This window comes from Equus asinus, chromosome 16, assembly GCF_041296235.1.
Source record: "Equus asinus isolate D_3611 breed Donkey chromosome 16, EquAss-T2T_v2, whole genome shotgun sequence".
NCBI classification, from domain to species: Eukaryota; Metazoa; Chordata; class Mammalia; order Perissodactyla; family Equidae; genus Equus; species Equus asinus.
Genome location: NC_091805.1, coordinates 49,600,783 through 49,618,972, shown reverse-complemented (window position 1 = coordinate 49,618,972; position 18,190 = coordinate 49,600,783). Strand labels below are relative to the sequence as shown.

General features: G+C 38.6%; 1 protein-coding gene across 4 annotated transcripts in view; it reads left to right on the top strand.

Annotated features, from left to right (window-relative positions):
- The first annotated feature begins 1,964 nt into the window (after window positions 1–1,964).
- SPAG17 (sperm associated antigen 17) overlaps window positions 1,965–18,190 on the top strand; it is a 209,891-nt gene continuing 193,665 nt past the window's right edge. For 2 of the 4 annotated variants that reach the window (XM_070487137.1, XM_014847644.3), the window contains exon 1: window positions 1,978–2,118. In XM_070487137.1, coding sequence (XP_070343238.1) covers window positions 2,032–2,118 — 87 coding nt within the window. In that variant the 5' untranslated portion in view covers window positions 1,978–2,031. Of the gene's footprint in view, window positions 2,119–18,190 lie in introns of all 4 variants that reach the window. The other 2 variants (XM_070487139.1, XM_070487138.1) reach the window with 2 other exon arrangements.

Genomic DNA, 18,190 nt, shown 5'->3' with positions numbered 1-18,190 from the left:
GGAAATTTTTGTAAATTTCCTGTGAAAAGACTGTCTCTAGAAATTATACTTTCTCTTTGATATCTATATTAAAGAATAAGGGTGGGAGGAGAAACTTTCCCTTCATTGTCCAAATTATGAACAAGAGTTGAGAAGAAGCATCATCTTTAAACCCGCTCCCCAAATGAAGTAAGATAGTAGTGAGTGGATATCACCATCCCCTCACACATGGTTTCTTCCCCAAAGAAGGCAACAAGAAGGGTTCCTGCCGCCCGGTAGCGCAGCGGTTAAGTTTGCACATTCCACTTCGACGGTCCAGGGTTCACTGGTCAGATCCCGGGTGCAGACGTGGCACCGCTCGGCAAGCCATGATGTGGCAGGCATCCCACATATAAAGTAGAGGAAGATGGGCACAGATGTTAGCTCAGGGCCAGTCTTCCTCAGCAAAAAGAGGAGGATTGGCGACAGATGTTAGCTCAGGGTTAGTCTTCCTCAAAAAAATAAAAAATAGGGGCCGGCTCCGTGGCCGAGTGGTTACGTTCGCGTGCTCCGCTGCGGCGGCCCGGGGTTTGCATCCTGGGTGCGGACATGGCACCGCTTGTCAGGCCACGTTGAGGCGGCGTCCCACATCCCACAACTGGAAGGGCCTGCAACTAAGATATACAACTGTGTTTGGGGAGGGGGCGGGGGGTTAGGGAGATAAAGCAGGAAAAAAAAAATGATTGGCAACAGTTGTTAGCCCAGGTGCCAATCTTTAAAAATAAATAAATAAATAGAAATTTAAAAAAAAGGGTTAGAACACCTTCTCCCTGAGGAAGGTCACCTGGCAGGTTGTGCTGAGTGACATGAAGTTGCAGGTCACACGCATCACCTCAGCGATCCCTGGCCCATTGGGATAATGAAAGCATCTCACGTGGAGGCAAAGTGCAAGGCTGGGGGGAATAGTTAAGCACTGCGTTAACCACTAAAGAGGGCAAAACACCTTTGGTCAAGCTCTGCTGGGGCACCTCAAATGTGTCTCATTGCAATAAAACATAAATAAATCGAGCCCCAAATGGGTGGCATCTCTCATTTTGGTGGTCTAAAGGAGTAGGGGTACACAGTAGTGTAGAGGTCAAGCACACTGCATTTGGGGCTCAGATAACCCTGGATTCTAACCCCGGTGCCATCAGTCATACACTGTGGGACATGGAATAAGGTGGTTGTAAGAATTAAACAACATAACTATGTAGAGGATATAATCAGTACTCAAAAACAAGAGTTGTTGTTATTAGCATTATTACTATTATTATCATCATTATTATTTGGGGGACTCTGACTAGGATATTTTAGATATTGGGGAGTGTGGGGTGGGAAAAAGACTCTACTTACCTGTGGAGGACAGCTTAAAAGAACTGGGGCTGATTAGGCAGAGAAGATTTAGAAAAACACAAATCCCGCCTACCATTATATAAAGGGTCTCTTGGAGGAGAGATTGGACTTGTTTAGTAAGGCCCTGCGAGGCAGAAGCAAGACCAAAGCAGAGGATGGAGGTAGGGGAGACAGATTCGGCTTCACTAAGGGGGCATTTGGGGTAGATTAGAGCAGATGAGAATACCGGATGGGCTGTCCCCTGAGGGGCCCGCTTCTCTATTCTAGGTTACCTAGGATGGATTAAATCTTGGTGGAGAAGTCGTGGATGGGATTTTTTGAGTTTCTAGACAATGCTTTTGACCAAGGAAGGTCCAAGAAGCAGCAGAGGGTCGGAGTAAAGGAAAGTAGCCAGACCAGCTCGAGACCAGTCTCATCTTGTCTTCCTCCACTTGCACAGTTCTGCTGGAAAATCCTAAAATTTAACGAGGGAGAGTAGGAGTCCCGCGCGCGAGTTACCACGCGCTCAGAAACTTGGTTGCTATGGCGACGGAAGCGGTTTACCTAAGGATTCAAACCAGGCTTGGGGGAGGGGAACCGAATTCGTTTAGGAACTGGGCGTGGCTTCGGTTACTACGGCAGCGGGGACGCTTAGTCCTGGCCTGAGCCCAGGTAGAGACCAATGCTCCTCCCGTCCCTTGCATGGCACCCAAGAAAGAGAAAAGCGGGTCGGCGAGCACGAATTCTAAGATATGGGAACCCTCGCTCATCGCTGCACACTTCAATCAGGTGAGCCCAGAGCCCCGTGAGTCCTCCCTGCCCCCGACCAGGCCAAAGCCGGCCAGACCCTCCAGGCAACGCCGCCAGGCTCGCCCTCTCTTCCAGACGCCACCGCTGCCCCCTCCGAAAACCGTCCTTGCTGCCGCTCTCCCAGGCCTGGTCGTTCCCCTCTTAAAACGACCCAGGGTCCCACCCGCAGGGAGTGCTTGATTAACAAATACGCGTTTAGGGAAGAGGGAAGGGGCTGCCTGGGGAGTCTGCGATTTCAAAGGGTGGACAAAGCTTTGTAGTGGGGAAGAGAGGAGGTGTCCTCTGACGCTTCAGGATCCTCTTCAGTGAAGTGGCCCAGATGACACTCCAAAGTTGTACTGGAGTTGTCTTTATGAACTGTTCACTTCTTCCTGACATCTTATGAAGAACAGAACTCGTGTTGAATCATCTGTAGCCTAGCCCGGGGTAAGGCTTCAATAAACGCTGTGTGAAAACAGACATGGAGTGCTTAAGGTATCAACCTATGTAATACAAGTGAGCCTTCTACCGATAGGAAAGGATGACTTTCTTACACAATGCCCTCATACCACAATATCAAAGTTTTGATATATTTTGAAGGTAGTGTAGACAATCAGAGTAAGGGGTTGGCTGCTAGATTCATCCACAGGATTCCTGAAGGAACCAGGCAGTCAACCTATAACCCACCTGCCACGTGACTTCAGACTGCATAGCATCCCAAAGTTGACCAGCTCTCCCACTCCACTCACACCCACCCACCTCCAGTGAGTTGGGCAGCCCAGTAGCTCTTGTCACCTGTTTCTGGAAATCTACTTCATCGCTAAGTTCTTTCTAAGTCCGAGATAACATTTGGAAGGAGGAAGGTTGATTCTGGGAATTCCAGCCTGCCATTCCAATGTACTTTAAAAATTGGAAACAGCAGTTTTTTCATTTTAGCTGTCTGTGCACGGGACACTGGAGAGTTAGTACTTAAAGGAAAGATGCATCTGAAGTTTTCTGATTCCCTCATGGTAAATTTCCTATTTGTCCTTATTTTCCGCTATAATTTATTTTTCTCTCTGAGCAGTAATTCTGTCTGATGTGGAATTCCACCTGATGAAGAATTTCATGAAAGTAGTTAAGACACTGCTGATGCTGACATGATGTCATGGAATTTTTGGTTATCTCTATAACTTTAGGAGTGAAGGATGCCAACTCAGTAATTCCCAATTACATTCTCAAATTCTCAAAGATGTTTTTCAAAATGCTCTGTAAAAGCATCCTCTCGCTTGCTTTTCTAAGTCAGGACTAGCCAAAATAATTTTTTCTCCATTTTCTTTGGGATTATGTAAGCCAAGTTTGGGCTTGGAGTGAACATTTCTGCTTGAATTATAAACTGCTGAACAGCGAGGTTTGATGGAGGTGCTGACACTGCATTAGCTTTAGTGTTGCAAATATGAAGCTGTAATTTTCCTAGCTGAATGGAAAACCTAAAGGCATTATTTTTCCTTATGGCTTGAAAACCTGAAATAATATTCAGCTTTCTTGGTTCTGCTCAAACAATATAATTCCAATAAATCTTATATGTTAAGAGAAAGAATTTGAACTCAAAGTAATATGTAGTTTTAACTACAAAGAGTGAACTTCAGTTTGTTGGAAGACATGTTTTTTTATTGCAAGGGGAAGACAACTGCCCTCCACCTCCTCTAATTGATTTTTTCTCAGCTCCGTTTCATGTCTGATCCAAGAGGAAAATTCCCAGATTAACCCAGCAGCCCAATGCCCAGAGGCATGCCCTAACCACAATGTAATAGACTCTGAAATTGGGTTAAAGATGACTGTGGGTGTGTGAATGCCCTATTTACAAGGCTTAGCAAAGTGCTTTATAGATAGGGGTGCTCAAAAATATTATTGCTTTAGTTCCCAGAGAGTTTCTTTCCTTACAGTTACTACTCATATGCAAAACTGTGCTCCAGCATGTGTGGCTGAGTATGTGTGTGCAACTGTGTGTGTTGTGTGTGTTGGGAGGTGGGAAAGAGGGAATCCCTTCCCCCTAGTCTTCCATAAGCCAGTTGTTAGAATTAACTGATTAAAGAATCCAAGTGAATAGTGGTTTTGAACTCATATTCAGATTGGGCTGCACTGGACTTTAAAGAGAGTAGACAAGTTCAGAATTTGGTTTTAGTGCGTTTACCTTGTTTCACTATTTTGGGCTCTCTTTTCAGGCTAGAATAATTGTCAGGGTTTTGGGTACATTTTAGTTGGTTCTAAAACATAAAATGATAGCAAATAATATAAGGCAGTCTACTACTAAGCACTAAATGATTAGAGAATAGAGGTGAGGAGGATGAACGTGAACTGGGTAAATGCTTTATAAAATATTTGCCTTTAGCTGGACCCTAAAGAAGGGGGAGAATTTGAGCAGGTAGAATGAAGGAGGACGATTATTTTAGGCAAGGAGACCAATATGTGCCTTAAATAAATCTGAGACATTTAAATTGAGAGAGAGAAAAATGTAAGTTAGACCACTTCTGGGTATACATTGCTCCTCAATTAATTCTGTCAAACAAATGGTTATTTACTAACTTTGCTATCCATGTAGCAAAATAGTCTATTAATATATGTGAAATATCACATGTCAAATTAGATAAAAAGAAAATATTTATAAAAATACATCTTAGTGTGGACTTCTATGTGATATAGACATTATATTTATGACTTCCAAAAGTATTAGGAAGTTAAAGATGCTTTGGTATCATAAAATTAAATATAAATTAAAATCTTTTCATGCAGTTGTCAAGACAGCCTCTATTAGCCACAGTGAAAGGAAGAGGTGTTAAGCCAAGTACTCAGTGACAGATATTTTTATTTGTATTTTTTATAGTGATAAAATATATATAACATGAAATTTACCATTTTATCCATTTTTAAGTGTACCTGAGTGTACATTAGTACATTCACATTGTTGTGCAATCATTACCACCATCCATCCATCTCTAGAACTCCATCATCTTTGCTAACTGAAACTATACCCGTTAAACAATTCCCCATGCCTTCCTCCCTGCCGGCCCCTGGCAACTACCATTCTACTTTCTGTGTCTATGAATTTGACTATGCTAGGTATCTGATGTAAAGGTAATCATACAGTATGTGTCTTCTTGTGACTAGCTTATTTCACTTAGCATAGTGTCCTTAAGGTTCGTTTACGTTTTAGCATGTATTAGAATTTCCTTGTTTTTAGGTGGAATAATATTCCATTGTATGTATAGACCACATTTTATGTATCCGTCATTCATTGACAGATGTTTGGGTTGCTTCCAACTCTTGGCTCTTGTGAATAATGCAGGTATTAACATGAGTGTACAAAAATCTGTTTGAATCCCTGCTTTCAATTTTTTTGAGTATATATCCGTGGAAGTGGAATTGTCAGATCATATGGTAATTCAATGTTTAATTTTTTGAGGAATTATTGTGCCATTTTCTGCAGCGGCTATACTGTTTTATATTCCTACCAGCAGTGCACAAGTGTTCCGATTTCTCCACATCCTTACCAACACTTTTAAAATTCTGGATTTTTATATATATATTTACATATAATAGCCATTCTAATAGGTGTGAAGTGGTATTTCATTATGGGTTTGATTTGCATTTCCCTAATAATTAGTGATGTTGAGCATCTTTTTATGTACCCCCTAGCCATTTGTACATCTTCTTTTGCTCATTTTTTAATCAACCAAATGTTTGTTTGTTTGTTTTAGTTGTTGAATTATAGGAGTTCTTTATGTATTCTGGATATTAATCCTTTATCAGATATATGATTTGCAAATATTTTCCCCTGTCCCATGGGTTGACTTTTCACTCTGTTGACAGTGTCGTTTGATGTACAAAATTTTTAATTTTGATGAAGTTCAATTTATCTAATTTTTCTTTTGTTGCCTCTGCATTTGGTGTCATATCCAAGAAATCACCACCAAACTCAGTGTCATGAAGTTTTTCCCTATGTTTTCTTCTAAGAGTTTTATAGTTTTGTGTCTTATATTTAGATTCTTGGTCCATTTTTAGTTAATTTTTGTATATGGTGTGAGGTAAGGGTCCAACTTCATTCTTTTGTATGTGGATATCCAGTTTTTCCAGCACCAATTGTTGAAAAAACTGTCCTTTCTCCATTGAATGGAGAAAGGGTGGGGCAAAGGAGAGTTAAAAGTTCAATGAAATTTCCTGCTACGTTGAATGTGGCTTTTTCTTGATTGAGCATTTGCTTGGTTGCTTTAGATCTTTAGTTTCAGAGCTCCTATAAAGTTGTTTTAATCAGTCTCTCATTGTTTTTGTAATGTTTCCATCTGGGACAGAGGGCTGGAGCTTCCTAGTCTTCCATCTTGCTGATGTCACTGTCATCTAAGAGATTTATTCTTAGACAGAATTAATAAGTAATCAATTCTGATTTTTCCCTTTCTTCTAAACCTATCATATGGCAGGTGATGGGGGAAAGGGGAAATTAGAAACTTTGTTCATGACAATTTAGGAAAAATTTCCAGAATTGTTCAAATAGCATAGCCATTCCCTCTAGGATATTTGCACAAGGCCTGTTGAGTAGCGTCACATGGCTTCAAAATGACTGAGCTATAATTGGAATTTTGTGTTATGGTCAGAACTTTTGTGTCAGCATTGGGGGAGAACCTCACAGTGTTATCTATGTTAAGTGATAGCATGATACCAGTATAGAGAAATTCAGAATCCAGATACAAATCCTTTATTTTTCTTTAAGATGTTATGGACTTTGTCCCCAAATGTGTTCTTCAGAATTCCAGGGTTCCCCAAAATTTGTTTGGGTTGATTTAGATCCCTCGCAAGTAGAGTTTATTTTGGCATTTTGTTAATTTAATTGCTAAATGTTTTCATATTTTTAGATTATCTGAGGATGGTTCTTTCTTTTCATTTGTTCCTAGTTTAAGGTTTCATTTTTATGTATAGCAAAAAGGCAACCATAACTTGTGAGACCAACTATTGGCATTGCAATTATTTCATTTGCTTACTGTGATTCACCACAGAAAACATAAAAAAAAAGAGTTTATGGTAATCCACACACCCCTTAACCCAGTCAGCGACACTATTGCAGTTCACTGATTTCCTTTGGTAATGATGATTTCTGGTCTTTAATGACCAGCTTAAGGGACTGGACACTCTAGGTGCCCTTTGCCTTATGTTTATCCTTAAGATTTTACTTCTTGATTAAGCCTTCGATTCTTTTTAAATATAAATATCTACATATTTAAAAACATTTGTAAGCATTTGCTATAATGTATTGGGGTCCTTACTGAAAGTCATGAGGCTTGCTTGCGATTTCTATATTGTCATTCTCAATGCATGTTTCCTCCTTTCAAATAAATAATAATATTTGTATCAAAGACATTAATTGATGTTATACATGGTAGTACTGTCCTTTACAATTCTCACTCAGAGCTGGAGACTCCCAGGATGTCTGGGCTAACCTGCCCCTTTTATAAAACTGAGGATCCAAGCATTTCAAGGTACAGTCCAAAGACATGCAGTGATTTGGCACATGAGGGACTACATCATAGATTTTCTCACTAGTCCGTCCTTTCTTAACAGATCTATAATTTGTGATATGATGATTATAGCATTTTATATAGACCTTGCAATTTAAATAAAAATTTTACATATCTGATCTTATGTCAATCCCCCAAACAGTGTTATGAGGTAGATATTATTAGAGAAGAACAAGTTATTTAAGGAATGTCTATTGAAAACTTATTTGATTAATACTTAAATTTATGACCAAATAAATATGGAAAGAGTACTTATTTTACCTGAAACTAGACTTCATCCTTTTATCTCTCATCCTCTAACTCTCATAAGTGACGTTAGAGGAGAGAAAGGCTGTAGCATTTTCTTTCTATATTCAACTTTTTGGCTTCTTTCTGAGATCATTTAAGTAGAACAAATAGAAATATTTGAGTGTCTTGATTATGAAAAAGTTATTTTCCTTTCTCCAAAAATAGTTCAGAAAAATGACTTCTTCTGCTACCTGAAAGTATGCTGCATTTCCTGGTTGTGCCTGCCAAAACTTGGCTCATCAGAGTCTCAGCTCACCTCCATTTCTCAACTTTCCAGTTTCTGTCGATGGCACTGTAATTCTTGTAGTCACTAAAGTTCATCTCTGAGTCAGTGGTCTTGTTATTCAGTCTGCCTCTAAATCCTCTTGATTTTTTCTTTAACATTTTCTCACTTCCATCTCTTCTCCACTCTCATGCCTTCATTCTAGCCCAGGCCTGCATCTTTTGATCCTTGAAATTTTACAAGGGACCCTTACCTCTACCCTCTATAGAATCATCTATTCCTGTTTGTCAAACCAGTGCCTAAACACTGCTCATACTGTGTTCACTCAGCACACAAACTATCAGTGACCATCTGCAATCTCAAAATCTAATCATCCTGGCTTCTTCAGCCCTCTTTAGTCTGGCCCAATCCATCTGTCACATTGAACTGCTACAGGCTGGACAGGCTCCTCACTGCAGCACAGACACACGAAGGAGGCAATAAGCTGCTGGAGAAAGCCCACCTCTAGGGCCAGGCAGACCTAGGTATTGAATCCTGATTCTGAAAGGTATAATCAGAATCAGGTTTCTTACCTTCTCTGAGCCTTGTTCTCCTTTTGTCATATGGAGATGATAATATCCACCTCAAAGTCTTGCTGTGAGGGTTAAATAATATTTATTTCATTTCATAAATACTTCTACAGCACCTGGCATCTAATAACCCTTCAGTAAATAGTTCTCTCCCTCCATCCTGCTCTTCCACTCATATTAGCCTCCTTGCTTGAAATGAACTTCCACCTTCCCTCTCCTTGCCATACCCATTCTTTGAGGCCCTCATGAAGCCATGTCTTGCAGTAAGCTTTCCTAACTACTCTGACCCACATTTATCTTCCCTCACCTTGGCTCTAGGCTCTACCGTACAACTTTGTACTTAGTTAAAGAATGCCTTAAAGTATTTGCTATTATTTCATGTTTCATAGAGCACAAGTATAGTGTGAGCTTGAAACCATTATACATGTAGTTTATCAAAAAGGGAAATACATTTTATTGGACTGAACTCTCAAAACAATTTTTGAGAGGCAGTGAAGGATTTTTCAACTTTTTTTTAATCTTAAACAGTAAGCTATTTCTCATGTTAATGTGTATTTAAGACTTACTGGAAATACTCATAATATGAGCTGAAGACTGACATCTGGCAGCCAGCATATTTCTGAAATTGGGTTGGTTTTTATTACTATATTTTCTGAAATATGCTTTCATTGATATTTACAAAACAAATTGCCAGTTCACACAAAGGTTGTTTTAATAAAAGCCAATGAAAACAACTGAGTTGCTAGAAAGAATGTTAAGAGGGAAATGGACTTTTCATAACCTCACATTATAATTTCTCTTTTCAGACAAAAATGTATTATTTGAATGAGTTTGGAACTAAAGGGAATTAGCATGTCAAAATATCCACCTAGATGTTATATGTGATCATTTTTATTACAAGTGAAAAACATTAAATATAAGTAAAATGTAAGTGTTGCCAATATAAGTTTGGCAACGTCCTAGGAAAATGTTAGTTAAGAAATAGTGAATGTTGACCATGTTTCAGCTCTAGCTGTAGAAACCATCATTGGCTCCCAGTTACCCACAGGATAAAATCCAAGATATTCGGCGTGGCCTGCATGGCCCTGCCTAATTTGGCCTTTTTCTGCCCATCTGTCTCTATCTCCCTCTACTCCAGTTGAATGGCCTCCATGGTATCCCCAGGAAAATGCTGACTGTACCCACACAGTGTCCTGGCCTGAAGATCTCCCTACTTCCCTCCAACTCCTTCTCATTAGAATCCTCCCCTGTATCCTCCAGAAGGGACTCAAGTCACACCATTCTGGCCCTCACTGCTTTTTCTCCTTTCACTAAACAACTTAGAGTAAAATCCAAATGCTCTACCATGGCCTAAAAGATCCTGTCTGTGACCTCTGCCAACCACTCCGACTTCATCTCATGTCTCCTACGGCTCATTCTTTCACTCAGTCCATTATAACCACACTGGCCTCTTCACTGACCTTCAAATCCATCGGGAAAGACATTCCCTCCTTAGAGCCTTTGCTCTTGCTGTGCCCTCTGCCCAGAATGACTCTTCTCAAGATAGTCAAGAGTCACTCTCTCCCTCCTTCAAGATTCTCTTCAAATATCACCTTCCCTGATCACCCTATTTAACCTATACCATCATTCTCCATCCACTTACCCATTTGGTTCCTGACCTTCTACCTTACATTTATCTTGTTGTTGTCTGTTTCTCTCCACATGAGTGTAAGCTCCATGAGGGCAAGGATTTATCTTGCTCACTGATATATTGCCAACGCCTGACATATAGACAGGCTCAAATAACATTGCTGAACGGAGGAATAGCAGGTGCTCAATAATGAGAAGCTGTTAGTAATCGTAGTATTGCTATATTAATTAGAGTGGTATGAAAATTAGATAAAGTATGTGAAAGAATGTGGAGCACTATTTAGCCTGATATAATTATTTATAAGTATTGTTATTATTAGTCTTTTATATATTTCCCTAGGGATGTTACACATGTTCTTCAAACTCAATATGTTCAAAACTGGTACCATCCTATCCATTGAAGTTAGAAATGATCCTTGAACCTTCTCTCCTAATATCAAATTGGTCAGTAATTCCTATTACTTCTACCTCTCTATTTCAGAGCCTTCTTTTTCTCCTTCCATAATTTCTAACTAACACCACTACAATAGCCTTCTAACTTTCCTTCTTGCCTGCCTTTACCCAGGGTAAAAATTAAAAATGTGAGCTATCACAGCTATACGTAAATCAACACGTAAATCAAAGAATTTAAAATCACCTTTTATTCTCTATATAAACTAAGCTATGTGTACCTTATAAAACCACTCGCCAGATGACATAATTTTTAGTACTTATCATTCATCACATTTTTCTAATGATTTCAGAATCATGTGTTGGCCCAGAAGTGTTTGTGCAGTCTTTGGTTGACATGGTTTCATTCCCTGAGCGTGGCCCTTGTCTGAGCTGTGAGGGGCCACGGCAAATGTACATAGGCTCTTCCCATAACTTTCCTTCTAAGTTGATAGTCATTCTGTAATTTGTAGTTCTCTGTACATAGAGCATTTCTCCTAATATCAACAGTATTGTTCATCATACTAAAAGCTTTTTCAGCCTTTGAACTTTTAATAATTATGTTGAAAAATTTTCTAGCTGTGTAATATTATCTGAGATTTTTATATATTTAATTTATTTTCAATTTCTTTCAATTAAATCATAAAACCATTCCTTGGAAAGTCATATTAAATTAGTTGGCTTAATTTCATAAATTTTTGATCACCGTAAATCTACTTTCTTTACAAACATAATGTGGCTAGCATTTAGGATTGAGTAAATTGAAAGAGGTTAATAATTCATCATACTTTTCATTTTTTGTCAAAAAATAAACCCATTTCTGTGTAATTTATTAAACAATCTAATAGTTTTTCTCCTATAATTTATGATTTATTTAGTTTTGTTTCATATTGTACTTTTTATTTCTTTGTTTCTGTATATTTTCTGCTTCTCTTTCACAATTTGCTTTATTAATTTTATATGGGCAGCATATTTTTATTTCTTTCTTATAAAGCTAAAGGAAGCACTGACATTTCTGTTAGAGTATTTCATTAAAGCCAAATCCCTAAAAGTTAATTGTGCTTTCCAAATGCTTAACTACTCCCACTTCGCGATTTACCTTAAAGGAACACGCAAGGCTTGGCATGATTTCCACTCAGTAGTTGCAGTCCTAGCATTATAGATTGCCTGTAGGGGTCCTAATATTTTTCTAATATTCAATCCCAAGCTCTGTTCAGATATATTATTTAATTATCTCTGGTGTTTATTTAATATACGATAGTAAATAGGAAATTTATCAAGAAAATATTTATATTCATTTATTTGATATACATTGTTTATTATGTCAGCTGGATATATTGAACATAGTGAGTTAGGACCAAAACAAAACTTCTGGAACTTTTTTCAAAATTGTAGGCTGAAACTCCAGACTTTCTCCACTCTATCACCACTCTGGCACTTTTTTATGTAAATATTTCTCAGAGAAACTGTTTTTCTTGGTGCCCATTGAAATAGCTTGAGATCTCACAGATGCTTTCCCATCTAGCTTTACCAGATCAACAAAAAGACTTAACTACCTTCAGCATCTTGAATTTTGCATATTAGGCTTTATTAAAACACTTTCACATGGAACATTTAAAGCTATGTCAATAGTGATTAAAATTTTACTGCTTTGATTTAGAGATTTTTCAAAATGTTGCTTTATCATTTCAGTAGATAAATGCCTTGCCACAGTCAAGACCACAAATCTACATTGCAATGATAAACCCATGTAGATATCATTTTTTCAAAGTTCAACTAAGTATTTCATGTTGAAAAATGTTCAATTATGTCTAACTACATAATAGATTGTGTTAAAAGTTTTTGTTTTTATTTTTGTTTTGCTTGAGGAAGATTGTCCCTGAGCTAACATCTGTACCAATCTTCCTCTATTTTGTTTGTGGGACACCGCCACAGCATGGCTTGATAAGCAGTGTGTAGGTCCACTCCCAGGATCAGAACCCACGAACCCCAGGCTGCGGAAGTGGAGCAGGCAAACTTAATTGCTATGCCACTGGGCTGGCCCTAAAAGTTTTGATAATATGTTTCAAAATGTTTTGCAATTACTTTATTGAAATACTTTGATAAAAAGTTTTTATTTCAAATACTTGAATGCATGAAATTGATTTATTATGTTCTTTAAATTTTCCTTCATTAATGATTGTAAAAAATTTTTATTGGAATCGTGACCTTTAACAAAATATGATAGCCACTTTGATTTAAAAAATTTGCCTGTTCAGCTTTTTTTTTTCTGGGATAGATTCAGCCTGAGCTACATCTGTTGCCAATCTTTCTCTTTTTTTTTCCCCTCCCCAAAGCCCTGCTACATAGTTGTGTATCCTAGTTGCAGGTCCTTCTAGTTCTTCTATGTGAGCTGCTGCTGCAGCATGGCTACTGACAGACGAGTAGTGTGGTTCCATGCCCAGGAACTGAACCTGGGAACCAAACCTGGGCCGCCGAAGCAGAGCATGCCAAACTTTAACCACTGGGCCATCAGGGCTAGCTTGCCTGTTCAACTTTCAACAACACAACTTTTGAGCTCCATTTCCCTCCAACATTTATATCACTTGTAATAATAATTTAGTCAACATTTATGTTGAAAAAATCAAGTTGTTTTTCATTTTAGAAATACAAAGAATTTTTAATGTTGTAATGATTTTTGTACAGTCTCAGAACCCTCACATCGTGGTTGATTATCATTTTCTTCTTTGATCTCATGAAAATTCAGAATATTTACCTGTTCATATACTTAAAATAAAATTTAGAAACATATCCATACTTTGAAGTCTCTTCACTGTGGATTTCCATTTTAAATATTTATCATAAATGTATATGTTATATTAAAAACTACACACACAGAATTGGATTGCACTATAATTAAAATAAAAGTAAAACTAAGCAAGTCAGAAGCAATAGTTTGAGGTTGAGGATGATGCTTAACTGGGCTCTTCCAGAAAGTATGTGCCACTAAAGGATGTGCAGTGTAGCCTTGCTGCCTACTGTGACGCAGCCCAAACCCACAGACCATACTGCAAAAGTCCCCTCCATGTCACAAGGCCAGGAAGCCCAGTTATCAATGACCATAGCAACATCTTATAATGATCAGTTTGTACTAACAAGTTTGTATTAGATTTTGTATTCTTAATTTTACCACTTACCAAAGTTACTTTTTTTCTATCTACCAACCAGCATGCACTTCAGTTCAACCACCAGGTTGGCATACCTGTGTGTGTCCAGCGACTATTGGCACCACATCCTCTTCTCCCCTCTGTGTAGCCTCTGCGTGGCCACCTGGGTTATCTTTCTATAGTACCAATATGATCATATCACTTCCTGCTTCAGTCTCAACTCTTACTATTACTTACTTGGCCCTTCATGATTTTCGTAGTTCCAGTCCAGCCTCATCTTTTCTGCCCTATCTGTACCCATTGTCACACCTAGACATCTCAAACCTGCTAGACAATTTTGTGCTTTCATGCATGTAGGATATTTTTTTGGAATACCCTTCCTTCTCTGACACCACTTGTTGAGGTTCTTCACATTCTTAAAGTCACAAATCAAATGTACTTCCTCCATGAAACTATGCCTGACTTCCCTTTTCCTATGTTCAATTCATGCTCCCATAGTCTTATACATATCACGATGATGATACTTATCATGTTGTTAGAGTTAAAGACAGGTCTGTCTCTCACTTGCCTGTGAACTTCTCAAAGACAAGAAGTAAGTCATATTATTTTTGGGTCCCTCTCTGGAACATAGTGCCTGGAACATACTCAGTCAGTCTAAATTGGAGAAGTGACAAAACAAATGCAATAGTCCTTCCTGTTGCTTAGATTCTTTTAAATCATATTCTTCCTACCCTCTATCATTTATTCCTTCTTCATTGCAGTAAAACAAACAGTAATATTAAATGTCTAGCCTAATACATTTTGATAATTGCATGCATCCCTATAATCCAACACTCAGATGAAGACATAGGACACTCTCAGTCCTACTGGAGGTTCCCTCAAGCCTTCCCCAGTCACTACTTGTGTCCCAGAGACTTTAACACTATTCTGACCTCTATCATCTGCAATCATTTTGCCTGTTTTTGAACTTTATATAAATGAACTAATACAAAATCTACTCTTTTTGTTCAACATGATGTCTGTGAAATTCATACATACATGCTGTTGCATTATAAGTAGTGTGTTCTTTGTTATGGCCTTGTAATATTCCATTGTATGAATATGACATGATTTATTTATGCATTCTCCTGCTAATTGACATTTGGATCATGCCAAGTTTGAGATATTACAAATAACGTTGCTATAAAATTCTCATACAGATTTTTCTTAGGACACATAGTCATTTCTCTTGGGAATATACCTAGGAATGGAAATGCTGGTCATAGGGCAGATGTGTGCTTAGCTTTGGTAGCTACTACCATAGAGTTTTCTAAAGGGGTTGCACCAATTTACACCCCTATCAGTAATATATGAGAATACAAGTCTCTTATTGGTCTTTTTAATTCTATTATTGTTTTGTTTTTTTTACTATGCTTTGTGTTCCCCCAAATTCGTATGTTTAAACCTAATCCCCAGTGTGATGGTATTTGGAGGTGAGGCCTTTGGGAAGTCATGAGAGTGGAGCCCTCGTGAGTGAGATTGGTGTGCTTATAAAAGACTCCAGAGAGATCCCTCACCCATTCTGCCATGTGAGGTTACAGTGAGAAGGCGGCCATCTATGAGCCAGAAAGTGAGCTCTCACTGGACACTGAAGCTGCAGATGCCTTGCTCTTGGACTTCCAGCCTCCAGAACTGTGAGAAATCAGTTTCTGTTGTTTATAAGCCATCAATTCTGCGATATTCTGTTAGAGCAGCCCAAACAGACTAAGACGTACTGTAATATTTTCCCTCTCTATCCTAAATTTGTTTGTCAATCCTCCTATTGGAGTCTCTCCTTCCTCATGACCAGTTCAGTTGCCATTCTGTGAATCTTTCCAGCTATTCAATCCTTTTTTAGGTTTTATGCCTAAAAGTCAACACAGCTTTCCAAGTATAAAGACATTCTGGGGGGCTAGCCCAGTGGAACAGCAGTTAAGTTCGCACATTCCACTTCGGTGGCCCAGGCTTCGTCAGTTCAGACCCTGGGCGTGGACATATGCACTGCTTGTCAAACCATGCTGTGGCAGCTGTCTCACATATAAAGTGGAGGAAGATGGGCAGAGATGTTAGCTCAAGGGCCAGTCTTCCTCAGCAAAAAGAGGAGGATTGGCAGCAGACATTAGCTCAGAGCTAATCTTCCTCAAAAAAAAAAAAAAAAAAAAAGACTCTCTGGTTTTATACAATGGTAGGATAATGTTTTCCGTTTTGTTCCCACTTTTTTCTAGATATGATGACCAAAGGCCTTTCCATAGAACTGCAGCACATTGAGCTGATGGTTATTGGGAAGCATTACATAGAGACACGTTTCCTATAAGTGATCATTAAAGCCTTTAAACGTGTGACTAGGTTTGGATTATGTTTTCCTCAGTGCATCTGCTTATACTTCCCATATTTAATTTCATCTGAAATACATGCTTGCTCAACTCAGAAAGCTTTGTGACATCTCCCTACAGTGCTTACCTGTGTCCTTGGCACAGTCATTGTCACAACATATGCTAATAAAGGCAAGGCAGGGTGGCAGAGGAAGACCCATTGTCCCGGAATCAGGACATGCCTCTTGCTATGTGTGTCACCTTAACCAAGTCTCCATGTCATAGCTTTTTTTTTTTTATCTGCAAAATGAAGAAATTGGACTAAATGACAAAGAAATCTCCTACCACCGAACCCTAGAATTTTGGGTTTCACTGTGACATATTTTCATATCTTGTATAAAAGCAGTTAAAGAAGACCTACCCAAAGATTGTCCCCAGGGCTCCCCACTGTAAGACTTCTCCATCCAGAGGAGTGCCCCTTTAACCTTGCCTTTGTTTTTACGCCAGTTCTCTAACCATGACAAATGTTTCCTCTACTTCCATGGTAACTCAATATTTTTGGTATGAAAACTTGTAAAATGCTTTCTAAGATTAAATAAATTCTGTTTCCTGGCTTCCCCTTGTCCTCACCCTTCGCAATAATTATTCTTTGTGTTGTTCTTATTGCATTTCTGCTAAATATGATTATAGTGCATGGCCTTGGGTGGCACAGACAATATAACAGTTTTTCAGGCAGTACATAGCAAATAGAAATGGGGAGGAAACTCCCATAATTATATAAACACCAATGAAAGGTCATGTGATCCCTAAAAATGTATATGACTCCATATATGTATATAATATTTGAGTTTTGGTTAAACTAGTTTAAGGTTACGAATATTGAGTTTGACCACCTCTGCCTTCACATCAAATATTTAGAAGGCTGAGCAAGGATAAAGATGTTTTCTTTATTTACACTTGTTATTGTAATTATAAAGGTGAAACATTAAAGAATGCTTGTTGTTTCACTTTCACAGATGTATTGTAAAAGCAGCACCAACCTAGGAAGATGTTTGTGGAAAAATGGCTTATTATGACCATATTTTCAACCTCTGCTATAGAAATAGCTGTAGATGTGTTATTTTACTCTTTCTGATGAAGATGACACTTTTGCTCTGGTGGCTTATGCTTTAAATTATATTTAATGAAATGATGACCTGTTTTGCTAAAGAAACTGTTTTGCTTAGTCTCGTGTTCAATAATGAAGTGCAATCATGTCTAGAGACCAAAGGTTTTGGTCACATGGAGCAGACTTGTTGGTCATGCAAAGTCCACAAGGGAACTGGGCCTCTGGCTGTCGCTTCATTAGCACCACCGTCAAAACAGCAGAGGAAATCCGCGCGTCCTCCAGGTTTACCACAAGAGTCACTTTCATCTGTCTGATGGTGGCTTCACTGAAAGTTTGCTCTCAGCTTCTCTCGCAACATTCTTTCTTTTGCTTTGTCTGTTTGTTGACCTCATCACCATCTCTAATTATTCTTTTTTGATAGAAACCAGTGTTCCAGCAAAAGCAAGGAGGTTGAAAGTTTCCTCTCTACTCTGAATTTTGGCTACTAGAAAAAGTCTTTAAAATCATCTAATTTAATTTGGTCAATGAAAGTTTTCAGTCAAACGAATGAGCGTGTAGAAACAGAACAATTGTGCTTGACATAGTGTTTTAAATTAATTCAGTAGGAAAAATTGTTCACCTTAGCTTGAATTGGAAAAAGTGGGATTGAAACAAAGTCAAGCTAGGAAAGGTGGGTGCTTCCTAGATCCTCCTTATGTCAGTCTTTACAGTAGACGCTCCCACTAGTCCATTCCAAACATTAAATGTCATCAGTTGTGAAGCCGGAGCCTCTTTACATAATAAGCCTTCAGCCCAGGAGTAGCT